This window comes from Erithacus rubecula (assembly GCF_903797595.1).
Source record: "Erithacus rubecula genome assembly, chromosome: 19".
Lineage (NCBI taxonomy): Eukaryota > Metazoa > Chordata > Aves > Passeriformes > Muscicapidae > Erithacus > Erithacus rubecula.
This window is the reverse complement of record NC_136671.1, coordinates 8157693-8174816: the sequence shown is the minus strand read 5'-3', so window position 1 is coordinate 8174816 and position 17124 is coordinate 8157693. Positions and strand designations below refer to the sequence as shown.

The 17124-nt window shown below is 46.9% G+C and overlaps 1 protein-coding gene across 10 annotated transcripts in view; it reads left to right on the top strand.

Annotated features, from left to right (window-relative positions):
• Positions 1 to 17124, top strand: part of ULK1 (unc-51 like autophagy activating kinase 1) — a 75791-nt gene that overhangs the window by 47825 nt on the left and 10842 nt on the right. For 3 of the 10 annotated variants that reach the window (XM_079322900.1, XM_079322906.1, XM_079322909.1), the window contains exons 13-24: positions 296 to 384; positions 2411 to 2576; positions 3812 to 3872; positions 4142 to 4231; positions 8131 to 8256; positions 11624 to 11775; positions 11906 to 12028; positions 12591 to 12674; positions 13234 to 13496; positions 13996 to 14180; positions 14988 to 15103; positions 15614 to 15757. In XM_079322900.1, coding sequence (XP_079179026.1) covers positions 296 to 384; positions 2411 to 2576; positions 3812 to 3872; positions 4142 to 4231; positions 8131 to 8256; positions 11624 to 11775; positions 11906 to 12028; positions 12591 to 12674; positions 13234 to 13496; positions 13996 to 14180; positions 14988 to 15103; positions 15614 to 15757 — 1599 coding nt within the window. The remainder of the gene's footprint in view (positions 1 to 295; positions 385 to 2410; positions 2577 to 3811; positions 3873 to 4141; positions 4232 to 8130; positions 8257 to 11623; positions 11776 to 11905; positions 12029 to 12590; positions 12675 to 13233; positions 13497 to 13995; positions 14181 to 14987; positions 15104 to 15613; positions 15758 to 17124) is intronic. The other 7 variants (XM_079322903.1, XM_079322908.1, XM_079322901.1 and 4 more) reach the window with 4 other exon arrangements.

Below are 17124 nucleotides of genomic sequence, written 5' to 3'. Positions count from 1 at the left end.
TTTGCAAAGATGCTTTGGAGGCTCTTTAGGGCAAACCCATCTTGCTGCCTGCGTAGTTGAGAGGGCATCTGATCTTGGTCAGGAGTTCTCAGTCCTGTGAGAGTGTGCATGGCTGTGAATCACATAACTGAACAGATTGCTAATTTTCTTTTGTTCTCCTTTAATTGACCACGTGTGATATATGAGATATATGATGGTGCATGAGATAAACCTGATGGGAAAAGATGAAGACATTTTATTATTGCTTGATCTTGGTCTAACCACTTCTTTTGGTTTTGTCTTTTGCTGGTTTTAGCTGCTTCCGTGCCAATGCCTTCTTATCCCAGTTCTGGCTCTGGTAGTTCCTCTAGCAGCTCATCCACCTCTCACCTGGCATCACCTCCTGTAAGTACAGCTCAGAGGATGCACTGTTTGTGTTCATGGTTTTCCTGCTTGTGTGTTTGGAATGAGGTCTGTGCTTTTGCACTCTCATGGTGCAAGTCCCTGGACACTGTAGTTCTGGCTGGTCTTGGTGCAGTGTTGTGTCCAGTTTAGAGTTTGGATCCTGAAGGTTGGCTTACTCTTCCCAAGATGTATTTCAGTGTGCCATTGCCTGTTGGATGAAAAACCTTTATGAAAGAAGTTGGTATGAATAGCACTAGCTTGTCTTGGCAGACATGGAGAGCTCCTTGGAACCCAGACCTGTTGCTAATTCAGGGTGTAGCTCTGCTTCCTTGGCTGCATGTTCTGGTGTTCAAGAAAAGTCTCTGCAGCCTGACAGTGTATCCACCTCCTTCTGACCTGCATGTCCAGGCCCACAGAGGGACATTCAGCAGAGCTGAATGCTCAGACCAGACCTGCCACAGTCCAGTGGTCTCGTGAAAGATGATCTGGACTGATGGGTTTTCTCTCTGGTTACCCAAAACAGTGAAAACTTTTCTGGAGGGCAGAATATTTAAGTGACCAGTGAAGTGACATTCCTCCAGCTTGCTGAACTGAAAGGTTGTTTTTGAAGGCTCTTGGTGAAAGCTTCCTTTGACTTTGAACTCAGGAATGCTGGTGGTGTGATTGGTAAGGGAAGGGAGAAGGATGGGACTTTTTCCTCCCTGCCATGACTTCTCTTTTGCTCTGTTCTCTGAGTTTCCCTGAGCCAAAATATCTCAGTTTGGTATGAGGAAGGCTGAGGGGCACCAGTAGAAGTTGGTGTAGGTTCTCATGATGTGAGCTGGACAAAGACAGGTCTGCTCCCCTCTGAATGTTTCATAGCTGTGTCCCTTAGAGCTTCTTCCCTGCAGCCTGAGTAGAGGGTGGGTGGCTGAGACCATCCTGGCCATGGGACTCCAGGAATGAGCAGATGGTGTGAAAAGCAAACTCACTCTCTTGAGCTTTCATGGTCTGGGAGGCTTAAGGATGGTACAGAATCACTGCCAGACTGGGAGAGGGTCCCATGTTAGAGGTTTGCTGCTCCTCTCCTGCTCTGCCTTTGGAGGCTTTGCTGATGGAGGTGTGCTGGCTCAATCTGGGAAAAATGCCATGTCTGCAGGGCAGAGTTCACAGATTGGGTGGAAAATTCCTTCTGCCAGCATGTACTGTGTGTGCAGAGAGAGGGAATCCCCAGTGGTGCAGCTGGAGAGTCTCTGGAGGGTCAGCAAGGTCTTAATGAGGCCCAAGTGAAAGCTGCTGCAAGTCTCTCTCAGCCTGGGAATGCATTAGGATAAAGATTGAGATCTGCTCTGTGGGCAGTTCAGCTGCCTTAAAGCTTTCTTAAACCATCCTGCCTCCTCCATCTGTCTGCAGTGTGAGGGGATTGTGGGGCTATTCATCATTTAGCTGAAGGAGGCAGGAAAATGGGACTTTTTAGGGACTGTCCTGCCTCTGACAGCTGTGAGCTGTTTATCTGCTGAAAGTTTAATCTCTTTTGGGCCTTTCTTCAGCTCCTTAGCAGCAGTACAGCAAAACAGGGTGGTCTTGGAAGTTCAGGAACACTTATCTCCATGTTACCAAGTGCTGCAAAAGCACAAATAGAGACCAGATGGTTTTGTGTTTAAGAACAAAGTAGAAAAAACATAACCCTAAAGAGCAACCAAAAGTACCTCTGAAAACTCCTCTCATGTTCTCAGCCATACTAAGGTGAGTTGGTAGAAAATGTGTGATTGATCCAGAAAACCTCAGCAGAGGGATGCAATACCTGAAGTGAATTTTTCTTGTCTGTGGAGCATCAGACACAGTGGAAGTATGTTTTTGCTGTTCTGACAGGGACATAAAAGGTTGTTCCTTTTGAGCAAACTGAACAGCTGCTTCTGGCAAACCATCAGCCCTGGTTTATCAGCAAAATGTTGTTTGTGCAGCCTTGTGCAGCTCAGTTTAGAGGATGGAGCAGAATGATGAAGTAGCTGTGCTGAAGCCAGTGTTTGTTTTCTCCTTGAATCAGCAGTCCCTTGGAGAGATGCAGCAGCAGCTGCAGGAGAAGGCACTGGCATCTCCTACCCAGGATTCTCCCGGGTTTCTGCACAGATCCAAGGACTCTGCAGGAAGCAGCAGCAAGAATTCCTCCTGTGACACTGATGACTTTGTCATGGTCCCAGCACAGTTCTCAAGTAAGATGGTTTCTAAAAATGCTGATGTTCTGAGCAGAGGGGGATGTGGATGTTAAGGATAGATACTGAAAATTTAAAAGTGATTAAACTTGTCTGTTTTGGCTGAATAGTAGGAATGGTTTTGTTTTCAAGCTGGTAGAGACATCTGGCTCACTGGCTAGTTTCATAGGATATTTGGTAATTACCTTTAAAGACAGGATTTAAGAGTAAAGATTACTTGATGACCTCAATAAGAGATTGAACCTAGAAATGCAACTGGAAAAGAAGGCAAATAAGCTCCCAGGGAAGTTTCTCTCTCACAGAAGCTTTTACCTTGTTACCTTGTCTTCAGTTTCACTCAGAATCACAGTCCAAGGCAGGATTTCAGCCAGCAAGCTGTATTTCACACTTGGAAAAAAATCCCCAGGAAAAACTAAAATATGTTGTTCTTTCTTCAAATGCTCTAAATTTAATTTTAGGACCTTTATGTGATTATACTTTGATAGGTTTGCTTGAAAAGGCAGATGTGCTTAGAACCAGGGCCTCAGTTCAGCCACATGCCTAAGTGTGTCCATGCACAAATCCTTACTTAACCAGCAGAAGGACACTGTTCAACCTTGCCCATGAGTCTGATGCTTTGCTGAGTTAAAACTTGGTGATGAATGCTGTGATTCCTCCTTTCACAGTTGCACCACTAGTATTAAAACAGGAATTTGGAGGGATAGAGTAATCTCTGGAAGATCTCTGCAATCCTTATGATAAGGAGGAGCTTGTGTTTTGCCTGGAATCAGTGGTGGGACCAGTACACACTTGCCTGGTGCTGGTCATGTTCCCAGTGTTCAGATGTCTGTTGTGTATCCAGCTGCCAGCTCATTTGGCTGCTCTGGATTTTTGCCACAGAGGACAGGATGTTCCAAAGCACTGGGAGTATCTTGTGCCACTTTTACACAGCAGCCAGTTGCACCAAGTGGACATGGACCTGTTGCCTCAAATGATTGTCAAGTTTTGGCCCCCTCCCAAAAGGTCTTGCTTTCAGCCTAGATTTTGCAAAACTTCAGGGTGTAAGCATCAGCAGCATCTACCACAAACTTCAGCTTCAGCCCACATGTGGTTTGCAAAACACTGACTTCAGGAACAACTCAGCAGGGATTAGAGGAGCAGGAAATTCTACACAAACTCTCAATTGCTGTGAATGTATAAGTGTTTTAAGGAAATTATCTTGAATTAATCTGTTTCTGCACTTCCTTGTCCCTCAGGTGATTTAACTGCTGAGGCTGCAGGAGGGAAGCCAATCCAGGACAGCTTGATGTACAGTGGGTAAGAGCATCAAGGCACCTGAAATTGTCCAGCCACTGGGTGTTTGGGACTCTGGGGTTCTGGTGGATGGAAGGGTAACATGTCCCTGAGTTAGCCTTTTTTTCATCTGTCACCTGCCTGGTTCTGTCCATTTTCAGTTCCATGTGGTGGGAGCAGGATGTCCCACTGATGAGCTGCTGGGCAGACACAGCTCTGTTGTTGTGCTTTGTAGGAGGGAAACAGGGCTGGTTCCCAGGCTCTGACAGCTGAGTTCTTTCTGTTTTCCTCAGGAGCTCCCTGGTGACTTCAGCAGGCTTGGAAAGCCAGGGAAGGACACCATCTCCATCACCCCCATACAGCAGTTCTCCAAGCCCATCTGGGTAAGAAAGACTGATTGGTGGTGTCTGTGCAACACTGAATAGCTGAACTCCTATTGACTTCCAGGGGGGATTTTACTGCTGTTGGTGTGCTGGGCAAGATGTACATCTCTCCTCTTAATTACTGGGTGACAGGAAACACCCAGGAGGAACTCCCCAGCCTTGGGCACTGATCAGTCCCAACTACTAAGCCTGTTTCTCCCTCTTCTGGCTCTCAGGAGGGGCTAGGAGTGAGCACAGCAGAGTTAGAATTGGCTCTGTTCCCTAAGGGAACAGGGATTGTTCTCAAGCAGAAGGTGAATGTTCTGCTCATCCCCCCAGTGCCCAGCCCTCAGAGGTGGGCAGAATTCCAGCTCAAGACCCTTGTTTGTAATTCATTCACTTATGATGGACTTGAGTTACTGGACAAGTGTGGGGGGTGTTGCTCATCTCCCCTTGCTGTTGAAGGACAGGTGGGGGCCTGCTGAGTTGTTTGTGGTTTGTTGAAAAGCTCCTTGTGCTGTGTCTCTGTAAAGTAATGCTGATACTGGACCTTGTTTACTGATGGGGGATGCAGGAGTAGGAGGAACATGTGCAAACAGGCATGATCATGGGTTTCATTCCAACTAACCCATTTGCTCTAAACTCACTTTTGGCCTTTAGAAGTATTGTAGGTGACAGCTGCCCACTCATAACAGAACCAGCTGCCCAGTGGGCCCAGACACTTTTGTGTTTTGAAGGTGTTAATGGTCTGTGGAAGGTGATCCCCTTGACTCTGGGCCCTGAAGCTTTAGGATATGTGTTTAGCTTGCAGGGAGCTGCTGGTGTTGCTTCCCATCTTGTTCTTGCCTGCTGGGGAAGCAGGACAGCTTTCATCTTCTGTCAATATGGCACCTGTCGGGGGAGGACAGTTTAAGGGGATTTCACACTGGGAGATAGATGACCCTAAAATCTTTTTAAAGAAGATGATACAGTCCCAGGCTGTGAGTTGAACACATTTGTCACATGAACAGAGCCCAGAAAATGACAAAACATAGCCTCAAAGCATACAAATGTAACAGAGAATAATATAGCTCAGAGCCTAGCTGACGTGATCAGATTAATTGGCAAGCATGTGCCACAGTGTGGAGTTTAATTGCATGAGGCTTCTTATGCCATCACCTGCTAAGCTTTTTAACAGCTTATTCCTTCACTGATTCCTTTGCATTCTGGAGATCAGTCTCTATTAAAGGATTTGGCCTTGCTTCTGGGCAGCAGTGAGGAGAAATTCATGGAAGTTGACTACAAATGCTGCCCACTTCTCATTGTTCACCAAACTGGCCTCATCATTTCCTAGTGGATCCCAGGGTGGCCAGTCAATGCCAGAGGCTTTGATCTAAACATGTTTTAACTCTCACTGTCTTTCCTGCTCATTCCCAGCATCTTCTGTGGAGCAGATGCCAAACCCTCTAGTGCCACTTCCCACTTTTCTATCTGCCTTGAAGAAAAGCTCTTTCCTGTGCTGTTTGGGATGGGGAGTAAGACATCAGGAATGAAAGACTGGAGCAGTCACTTTTAAGTCCAGAGGATAAATCATGCTCTTTGATCTGTGCCCTGAGAGTGCTCAGAGCTGGTGCCCCTCAGGTGTGCCCTTGCTGGGTTTCAGTGCCCTTCCCTGTAGATGGCACGAGACCTTTTGGTTCAGCACTTGGCTCCACTGGTGCAGAGGACCCCTGGTTTTCCCTCTGCCTGCTCCCTTGGAAGCAGCAGTTCTCCCTCCCATGAGTGGCTCCAGGCTAGCAAGCAATGCTGGCTGCAGTCCAACTGGGACAGAAAGCAAGGGCTGTTTCAGAGTGGCAGTGGGTATTCCACAGGATGTCATGGTACACTCCAGGACAACTCTTCTTGCTCTTAATTAAGAGGTTAAGAACTGGGCAGAATTAAAACATGTCAATAGTTGATCATTTTTTTAAAGTTCCTGTTTTTAACTGCTTCCTTGAAGATGCTTAGTAAGTCTAATGAAAGGTAATTTCTTGGATGTACCCCACAGCACTTGATTTAATACAGTTTTCAAAAGGCTTTTAATTGCTGCCAAGTACTTAAACTCCCTATCCCAGCTTTATCTCTTGGACTTTGCAGGTTTATGGTCAATTGCATTTTTTAGGGCTTGAGGCCAGTTAGGAGGTTTAGTGTATGTCACTTCATTTGAATAATTTCCTTTACAACTTGCACCATGTGAAGGAAATAAGGATTTAATAAAACTCTTAGGGAGAGGGAGGATCCTTTTACCCAAGAACTTCTTTTCTGGTAAAGAATTTTGACCATATAGAAAAGAGAGGGTTTGAAATGTTCAAAGGTTTCACATGAACCATCAGATTTCTTGCTAAAGCTTTGTTTTGTTTATCTGTCTCAACACCATATTTTATACTCATGGAAGGCAGATACATCAAAGCCTCACCTTTTTGCTGAGCTGCTGGAAACCTTGAATTCCTTTATTTTATTGTGTGTCAGTGAAGAATCAAGGCATCCATGCTGCCTTTTAGAGACAAATAGGAAATTAAGAGTCTGTTTTCTTGGTGGAAGAAGTAAGAGCACACAAGGAAGAATAGAGTTAACTTTAAAAAGTTGAGAGAGGAATGAAGAGATCTGAATAATTTGATCTTTCAGCCTTGATGAAAGATCTCTTCCAGTTACTTGAATGTTACTGTGATGGAGGAGTGTCTTCACATGCACTGTGTGGAGATCTGCAGGCTCTTTACTGCAGATCAGCTTTTCTCAGTGCTGTCACCATAAACCACAGAATGCTATGACCTTTCTCAAAACAGAAACTCTGGTAATGGGGTGCTTTGAACTGCCAAAAAAGTTACAAACTCTTCTTTCTTCCCCTGAGTACATATATGTGTTCTTGCTGAATGAAATATATCCTTTCATGTCATGTAAAATATTTCCATTCCAAGTGCTAGACCCCAAGGAGTGATGCTTTCAGCTTGTCAGGGGCAGACCCAGGTGTGTGTCCTCAAGTGACAAGGAGGGAGACTGCAGATGCCTTCATTACCAATAAGATCTTCCTGTCATTGTTCAACATCCCTGCAATTGGTGTTGGCAGTTGTAAATAGCATTGCCATGGCAATTAATCCTGGAATTCTGGGGCCTTTGGGAAAAGACTTCAGGCAGCTGCTTGGTTAAATGTGGTGTTTGCATGGGTTTTGTACAGGGTGGTTGGTGTGTAGCCTGGTGGACAGGCCAAGAGTAACCTGGGGGAGCTGGTATCAGACATGAGCCAATTAACCTGCTTGGGTGGAAGGAGCCTGAAATTTGCAGAATGGACTTGTCCCTTTTTGTGTGCATGGTATTCTATCTTGTCCCTGATGGGTGTATAGATACCAGCTCCTGTCCTCAGATTCGTTTTTCCTGAGTTGCCTTCTCCACCCTGCAGTTAACTTGCCAATACCCTGATCTGCAGCTCTGCATTCCCTTCGTGGTGTGAGAGTTCCCTGGGGATGCCGTGGCTGCAGCAGTGGCTCTGCATGAGTCAGGCACAAGGAGCTCTTGTCAGCAGAGTCTGTGCTGGTGTCCTTTGTGAGCCACAGATGCTCAGTGCTGTCTGCTTGGCTGTGGATCTGAGCTCTTGGAAACTAGGCCAGCCATGGCCTGAAATAGCAGGGCTCTGCTTTTCCTGGAGGGAGTGGTGCACTTGGGTGTAGGTTTTAGCATCAGGCTGTGGGTGGCAATGGTGCTGGAGGAAAGGTGCCTGTTTTCAGGAGATGTGTGGTGCCACTTCCCTTTGATATGACTGTGAGCCACCTCCCAGTGCAAACCCACAGCCCCAGAGCAGCCCAGGGGACACTCCCTGCCTGCAGTAGCTTCATGAAGATAAAATCTGCAGTGAGCTGGTTGAAGGCCCAGCCCTTACCCAGGTTGTGTCTGTGTGTCTCCTTCCACAGCCGGCCAGGGCAGTTTTCCAGCAGCAAGTACGGCCACTCCGTGCCCATCCCAGTCCCCACTCAAATCCACAACTACCGTCGGATCGAGCAGAACCTGCAGTCTCCCAACCCCTCCTCCTCCCCCCGGTAAGTGCTGGGCTGGGATGAGGGGGTCTGCACACAAACTGCTTCACACTTCACTTCCTGTGCCTCTGCAAACTTCCCTGTGTGTTGGGCTCTCCTCCTTGCCCCCTTGGGGTGTTTGGGGCTCTTTTCGTGGTGATGTTGGGGTTTATCTGTTAGTACTGTAAACTTTGCCTGTGTGCTTTTATGTGAGAAAACTCCTGTCAGCTCAGAGTGAGGGCTGAGCCACTTTGAGTCTGACAGCTTCTCCCATGCCAGCTATGGATTGGGTGTCCAAGTGTCCAGGCAGAGATAACCATCCATCTGGCAGATGCTTTTATAAAAGGAAAATTTGAGATAAACAGCTAAAATGGATGAAGCTACAGAACCTACCTGACTTTACCTTAATTGGTTCCTGTAGCCAGTCATGCCATAGATGATGTGTTGTGCACGAGTTGCATATTAATGTGGTTATGCAGCCAGGGCTGAGTAAATCATGAGCAATTTATGCCTGTGAGGCAGAGCATGTTTTCTGAAGGCTGTCAGGAAGACCCTGATGCCAAGTCTGCAGCAGACAGCTGACCTGAGTTCAGAGGTAATGCCTGGTACATCCAAGACATGTAGGGCTTCTGTCTCTTCTCACATATGGTTCTGGCTGGCAGCAGCAGCCCAGGTCATGGACTGATGGGAAGGAGACCAATAGAGGATCTTAAGGAGCTTGTGCAACAGGGGCATTAAAATAGAAGTGTCTAGGAGGTGTCATGTCTTTTCTAGGATGAGTTGTGTTGGTATCTGGATTAGTTAAAGTTTAGATTTCAAAAGTAGGGTAATACTTACATCAGCCTAAGTTTGGGCTTCAGCCAGCCTAATTCAGGATAAGGCTTATTTGAAGTGGACCCAGAATTAGAGACACAATATGCTGGTATTGATCAGGGATAGGGATTATCAGAAGGCTTGATCTGTGCCACTGTAACTTTAATACTGCTTTATGTTAACTTTTTTGAGTGTGTCACAGGTTTTGTGGTAAACTGTCCTGTTTCCTATGTGCCTTGTGTTTTTGACAGCAAAACTTGTGGACACTGTTGGGTTTTGGTTGACAAGAGTCCTGGTTATCCCTGTGAGGCATAAAGGGAGAGTTCTGGAGAGGGTGCAGTGCCAGCCCCAGACCTGAGGCTCACAGCCCACAGCTACAGTCAGGAAGCAAACTGCCATGTTTTGCTCCTTTTAGTCACCTCTGTGTAATGCTGAGATTGGCATGTTCCTGCTCAGGAACTCGAGGAATGGCCCCATCAGGGTGACTCACAGGCTGCTTTTAGCATCCTCTCAGCATCTCTGGCGTCATGTTTTTTCTGCCCCAGGAAGCCATACTTATCTCTGGCCATCACTTCCTCTAATCAGCAGGTTCAGTAGACACCCTTCAGGAATGGCAGGAGAAAACTCCACCAGGCATTTAGTGTGTGATTCCACTTTTCCACCAGGTGTATCAAACATTGCTGCCAAGTGCCGAGTCACGTTTGCTGAGTCATTAGATTGCAAACCTTGACGTACACTCTGGTGTCTGAGGATGTCCCCCTGTCACCTGGCTGGCTGTGTGTGCCCCTGTGCTGTGGTTGTGGGCAGATGTGTGCCTTGGTGAGGTGCTAATTAGGTGTGTGTGCCTCTGGCCACATCACCTGTCCTGCTTGCTTGTCTGCTGGGTCTCTAGGGAGGTATTTGACATTCCACATCTTCCAGCAGCAGCAGTCACCTGGTGGTTTTCTTCTGCAAGTTCCTGATAGATAAAATTCAGCCTTCTGCATGGCTTGTGGTCTGGAGAACTAAAAACATGGCAGGGCAATACTTTTTGCCACTGAATATCTAGGTATCTTCTCACCTTTCTCATTGGAAATTCATTTTGCTTCAGGGCCAGGCACTTGATGAGCATTAGCCTCTGAATCTGGAGCAACCTGAAGAGAAGTGATTTTTAGGTTAAAATTTTCAAGTATTTCCTTTTTTTCCAAGCATATGATTATAACATGGATTTACTTGGCTGCAGAATGTGGTAACACATTGAACAGGGGCAGGGAGGTTGGCAGATCAACTTCTCAACCATCCCAACTACTGAAATACATTGATTTTTTAAAACATATTTATTTTCTGAAATGTGGCATAAAGTGAAATATACACCTTGAAGTGTTGTTGAGTTAGTGACAGTTCATCAGGACATTTCTGCCATTTCTGGCACTGCTGAAACCCACATCCTTTGTTCCTTCTGTTCAGATACAGGAGAACACTTAAATGCAGCATCCCTGGCAGTGGAGGCAGGATACCTTAGTGACAGCATCTTTCAATGGCTCAGGCATGGAGGAGTTTTTTTCAGCAGTCATTGATTCCTGTCCAGAAAACCACCTACTGGTTGAGACTAATGTTCTTGTAACAAAAGAAAAATTGTTTCCAAATTGAGAATGGAATGAAGGACTTGATGAAAGGACTCATATAGAGTGTTCTCATATAGAGGAGTGTAATGGGGATCTTAGTGAAGGAGCCTGCAGAAGCAGAATGACATTGCAATTTAGATGGTGTGTTCTTAATGATGGTGAAAAGATTAACATATTGAGAAATAATTAATTAATATGCAATAATCCTGTCTCTCTCCAGACTGATGGTGTGGATGTACTCACTTTCCCACTGGTTTCTTCTTCTTTCATTTCAGCACTGGCTAATACTCAAGGTTCCTGCATATGTGGGCTTTACAAATTAATTTTAACTCCCTTAGTTGAGCCTTCACACAGAGTTGAAGGCGTTTAGACAGGCAATTCTGACTATCCTGGCCAAAAACCCAAATTCCTCTGGGTAGTTGTGAAGTGTTTCAGATCTGACAGCCACACACTGTTGTGTTTTCTGTTTTGCTCCTGATTTGAGTCCAAGCTCTGTTACAGAGCAGTGCATTGGCACACTTTACCTCAGCATTGAGCACAGAGCTCTCTGCCTAAAGGCTGCTCTAACAAAAGGGCAAGTGGCTCAGCACAGGAGCACACTGAATAAAGCAGAGCATTCCAGACACTGCCTACAATAAACATCCTGCACATGGCAAGATAGGAACTGTGTCTTGTTCAGGATTGGTGTAGACACCTGAAAGCATTTGAAGTGTCTCTGAAGAGTGTCTGTCCTGCTTGCAGCTAAGCTAACCTTGAATTTTTTGAATTGAAACTCTTGAGAGCAAGAATTGTCATTGTAATCTGTTTGGTGTAGTCCTAGAACAGTGGGATTTTGATCCAGGGTAAACACTGGATTTTGTGCTGAACATTGTGCTTTTGTGGGAGTAAGTGTGTGTGTGTTGGGTGGTGCTGTTCTCCCTCCTCTTCTGTGCTGGCCTCTGGAGTAAGTGTGTGCTGCTCTTGTTTCCTCTAAGGTCTGCTGCAGTCCGGAGGTCCAGCAGTACAAGTCCTCTTGGTTTTCCCAAAACTGGTGCTTCCCCTCCTTATCCTGGAGAGCATGGATCTGTGCCCAGCACTAAGAAGCTCTCCTTTGGTGGTGCCAAGCCCTTTATGCCATCACCACAAGGTAAGATGTCAGCTGGCACATTGCTGTCCCAATAAAATCATTTGCCTCTTTTCTGTAATTTTGACCAGCTGTAGCTGCCAGGCAGTAGAGAGGTCAGATTGTTGTGCTCCCCTGTGGTTCTTCTCCACAGATTATTTGACAAGTGCTTTGACCTCAGTAAAATGGAGAAAAAAATACCTGTTAGCTCCAGGAGAGGCAAGCTTTGCTTTGGTGCCTGCATCAAACATTTTGCTGCCCTCAGAAGAGGGCATCTGTAAGTGCAGAGTATCTTTTTACTGTCTTGGGATGGGGTGAGAACAAATGTAAGCTAATTATCATCAAAGCAAAATTCTGACCAGCTTTGAAAGGGCTTGAACTTCCAGACTGAAAAGTTTTGGCTGAATATCTGGTAGCCTGATCTAGATGCTAATAAGCAATTCAAGTGGAAAGGGACAAGAAAAACCCCCTATATGCAATAGATGCAATTTGCTGTTTTCTGTAAAAGAACAGGCTGATATAATGAGCTGTTCTATATCCCTGGTGTCTTGATCCTCTATTTATTAGTCTGTGCTGATAGGGAAATACAGAATATTTATATTCCATTCCTCTGAACTAATACCAGTGCAAAGTCAGACTAAAACTTGCTAAATTAATTCCAGGCAGAGTTTTTTTTACCTCCTTTTACAGGGGTTGATGGTCTTCTCACCACACAGCTAGGGCTGAGAAGATGTAAGAGATAACTGGCATCTTTCTATAAACAGGTGGTGCATAGTGCTGTTCTTGCCTATGAAAACTTAATACTGAGTTAACTTCTTTTTCACTTCATTCCCTCACAGTTGGAACAATCCCAGAGCAGCCCAGCCAGACTGTTATCCCATCTTCTCTTGGGGCAGAAGTGAGAAGCCGTGTTCCTGCTGCTGGTGCGTTGGTCCTTGCCTGCCTTCCTTATTCCTATGGATGAATCCAGAGCTGTAGTCTCAGGGCATTCTAGGTTGGGCTGGTTGCTTCAGCAGCTTCTCTGGAAGTTTGGCCAGCCAGGATCTCTGTGTGCTGGTGGGAGTTGAGGTTGATCCATTCACATCCCATCAGCCAGCATCTTCCAGTGCTGATAGACCTTGTGTTGCAAAAGCTCTAATTTGGGACTTGGAAGCCAATGGATTGAGTGAAGGAAAAGCAACTGAAAACCTTCAACACACCCTCTGCCAAGAGGCCTGCTTGATGTGTAGTTTCCTTGCTGCTGTGTCTCTGAATGGGCAGCAATGAAAGAAAGAAGCTCACTTTTATTTCCCTGCTGTTCATAGCTGATCCTCCCACAGACTCCAAACATAACCAGGCCTGGCAGTTCTGTGGCTCTGCTCAGCACCATGCTTAGCCATAGAAGGTTCTGATCTGCAGCTGTTTGAGCTGTAGATCCTGGGATCAGGCTGTCTCTGTGTTAGAACCAGGCAGTGATGTAGTTTGTCACTCTGTGCCCTCCAGGTTCCTTGGCACCTGAACAGTCTCCTCGAGGGATGGGCTCCCGGCTCCACAGTGCTCCCAACCTGCAGGATTTGCATTCCTGCAGGCAGAAGATAACCAAGCAGCACTCTGATCCCCTTGTTGCTCACTTTGGTCATGCCCCAGTCAGCCAGCCTCTGCAGATCCATGGCTTGCAGCACTGCCGGCAGCTCCGATCCTCACCCAAGCTCTCTGAGTTCATGCAGAGAAGCCCTTTGCCAACCATAATGGGCTCCCCTACAAAGGTATGCCCAGGAGTCTCTCACAGCTGCATCTTCTGGGTGATTTGGGGATGAGCAGCTAACTCTGACCTGGCTTTATCAGCACTCACCCCAGTCCTGTGAGGGCTGTGCAGTGATCTGTGGGCAGTGGGGTGGTGTCCTGCTTACCGTGGGCAGCTCTGCCCTGGCAGCAGGCAGGGGAAGGAGCTGCCCCAATGGCCAGAGTGTCCCACAGCAGAGACCTGGCTGTGACACAGGAATCCCCAGCACAGCCAGTGACAGCCCTGTGCCTCGTGGGGAGTGGGCACTGTGACAGCATTTCCTCTGCCTAATTCTCAGCAGTTTGTTATCCTTTTGTTTTAGCCTTTCTGGGATTAGGGACAAATAACTGTTCAGGATGGGATTTCTACCTTTATTTCAGGCAGATTATTAAATAGGTTAATTTTGATAAATAAATGGGGACCAAGAGGAACCTTTCTCCTTCATTTTAAATACAGATCTCTGTGCTTTCTTTTCTTCTTAGGCTGTGTCCCCATTTGAGTTTCCCAAAACCCCAAGTTCCCAGAATCTCCTCACCCTGTTGGCCCATCAGGGGGTCATGATGACTCCGACACGGAACAAGACCTTGCCAGATCTGAAGGAGATGGGTCATTTCCACTGCCAGCAAACTGGGCTGGGATTGAGGCCTGTGGAAGAGATCAAGGGCAGGTGAGCTGAGTCTGCTTCTTACAGTGATGCTTCACTCCTCAGTACAGGAAAGATGGGCTAAATTTTGAACCCCCAGCTGATGCTGAAGTTGTAGTGAGGCACCTGTAAATATTGTGTAGTTATCTGTTAGCACCTTTGGATTGCAAACAGGTATGGTACAGACTTTTAAAGTCTTCCTCTAAAGGGACTGACCATGATCTATATCTTTTGAAATTGAAGAATGTCTGCAGCTTCACACCATGTTTAATGTGCAGAGTTTCATCAAGTGGGGATGCAGGACTTTGTTACCAGATCAGCAATTGCTCAGATGCTTGGCTTGATCTCTGTGGGGCCTGTCATGGAGGAGAAGCTGTTCTGGGTGTTCCTCCTCCATCAAACAGTGGCACAGGTCTTCAGAAGAGAGATCTGTTGGAAAGCCACATGCTGGTTGTCATGAGCACTGCAGGGTAGAAAGTCACTCAGGTGCTGCTGTTAAGTTTTTCTTATGTGCCTCTCTGCACACTGCAGCTTTCCCCAGTGTTCTGGAGGAGTCCTCTGATATTAATTTGAATTTCTTTCAACAAAAACAAATTATGTTGTATTATTGTAGTGAGGACTTGTATTACTGCAGTTAGTCACGATAGTTTTGTGCTTTCTACAAGTTGCAAGAAGTGCTTGAGATGCTCAGTTAAAATAGTGTTTTTTTCAGCTCCAGAGTTTGCTGTGTAGTGTTAAGTGGCTGTGGACCAGGAGTAGCACAGAGAAGTGAAGTTAGCTGACACCTTGCACTGTTGGCTTCCAGCATCATGGTGTATGTACTCTTTTCAGATCTCTGAGCACGGGCAGGCTCACTGACCTGCTTCTGAAGGCAGCCTTTGGGGCACAGATCTCGGAAGCTGGCAGCAGCGACAGCCTGAACAATGAGAAGCCAATGGAAATTGCAGGTAGGTGGGGGGCCAGGGTCTGGCAGGATGTCCTGGGCTGGGCTTTGCCTGCACCCCTCCTGCAGATGGGAGGCTGCTTGCCGGCGGCTCTTGGCGCAGGAAGCAAGTGCTGTGTGTGAGGAGTGCAGTGGTGCTGGCTTTCCCTGCTCTGTGGGCTGTGTGTGTGTGTAACTGCTGGCTAGTGGTGTGGTTTCTGTAGGCAGGGCTTCCTCTTTTGGCCCTTCAGAGTGTGATAAGCTGTGGAAGTGGTGGCTTGGTGCCAGGCTCGAGCGTGAGTGGCTCTGCAGGGTGGCTGTTGTGCAGGCCAGGCAGCGAGGATGGAGAGAGCTGCAGCAGTGGCTGGCACTGCCCAGCTCTGTGCTGGGTGTGCTGCTGGGGATGCTCAGTGGCCTGTGCTGGTCCCCAGCGTGTCCCAGGAGAGTCTGCAGGAGCGCAGCCGCTGGGCGGAGCACCCGTGCTCCCAGTTTCCTTCCTGTAATGCCGGTCTGCACCTTTCAACTGTCTCCCCAGCTCCCTCAGGTGCTTACGGAGGGACCCTGCACTCTGGTGCCCGGGCTGGGGGCTCTGCCAGCCCATCCCCAGTGATTTTTACTGTCGGATCCCCTCCCAGTGGAACAACCCCCCCACAGACCACGAGGACCAGGATGTTTTCAGGTAAAGGGCTGATACCTACCTGCCTGTTCCAGTGGGAATGCCTGGGGGCAGAGAGATGTGTTGCATTCCTTGCTGCAGGGCACTGGTGATGGCAGAAGGCTGCTCAGAGCAATCTGTAGAGCTCAGCTGGTCTCAGCACCTTTGAGGTTCTAGTGCTGGCTCCTGCCAACCCCAGTTGTTGCTGCTAGCTGTTTGCACTGGCATTAATGCCAGAGAGTGGTTTTCCAGTACTGTAAGAGACAGGCAAACTTTTACTTTATTGCTCTGTGCTTCAGGAATAGTGCTGCAGCTGTTCACAGAGCCACTGTTGCTGAGTGGTCAACAAATGTAAAGATTGTGTTGTGTTCTGATTGTTCTCCCTGTGGGTTTTGGATGAGCTCTAAAAGATGAGCGTGACTATCTGTGCCCAACAATTTCAGTGCACAAGGACTGTGGAAAGGGCCAGGAGGGCTCTGTGTGCAAAACTATTTGAGGTGTTGCTCACACTCTGAGCTGCTTAGGTGGGAGATGGGGAAATGCACTCCTGCTTGACAGATAGTCCTTGTAAGAAACCAGTGCTCTGGCCTTGTCAGGCAGCAGTTGAGGCTGTGGCAATTGGCCCTTTTGGGATAGAGTGTCTGGGAGTTGGAGTCTGTGTTCAGTTTAAGAAAATGTTTGGACACGTTTTGATTTGCATATTTGGCTTGTTTGTTTTTTTGTCTTGGCTGTTGCTCATCTGAATGTACTTGACTCTGTTGTTCTCAATTACTGCAGGGAAGGTTTGGATGTGACCATGAATAAGCTGCTTGACTGGGATGGGGGTACATGTGGGTTTGGTTCCTGTGTATAACTTGCATTTCCATCCTAACTGAAACCACTTATGTCTTTGATTGCCTGGCAGATTGGAACCACAATTCCTTCTTTGTCTCATTTATTTGTGAAGTGAGCTTTAAAACTTTAAAAAACTTGTGTGAGTTGTCTATAGCACAGTGGAGTTACTGTCCTGGCTATAGCCTGCAGCTACTCCTGCAATGTGATGGATAGAGGATTCAAACTTCTTGTGTTGCTTTTTAGGGATAATAGCAATCTGGAAGCAGATCCAAGCACCAGATTTTTGCAGGTTGATACTTAAGTGCTCAAGGGTCTGCCCAAAAGTCAGGATGTCATATGGGAGGCCTGAAATATGAGGCTGTTGAAAGTGAATCTGCAGCACACACACAGTGTTAGGTCAGGGTGACTAAAGCTATGCTGCAGGACAAGCTTTGTTTATTAGGGCTGTGCAGGAACTCCTCATGTTGTAGTTAATGCACAAAGTTAATGGTGGAAAGGGGGGAGCTGCAAGCTGAAACTTTTCACCTCAAGTGCTTGGACAAACCATGAGTAAGGAC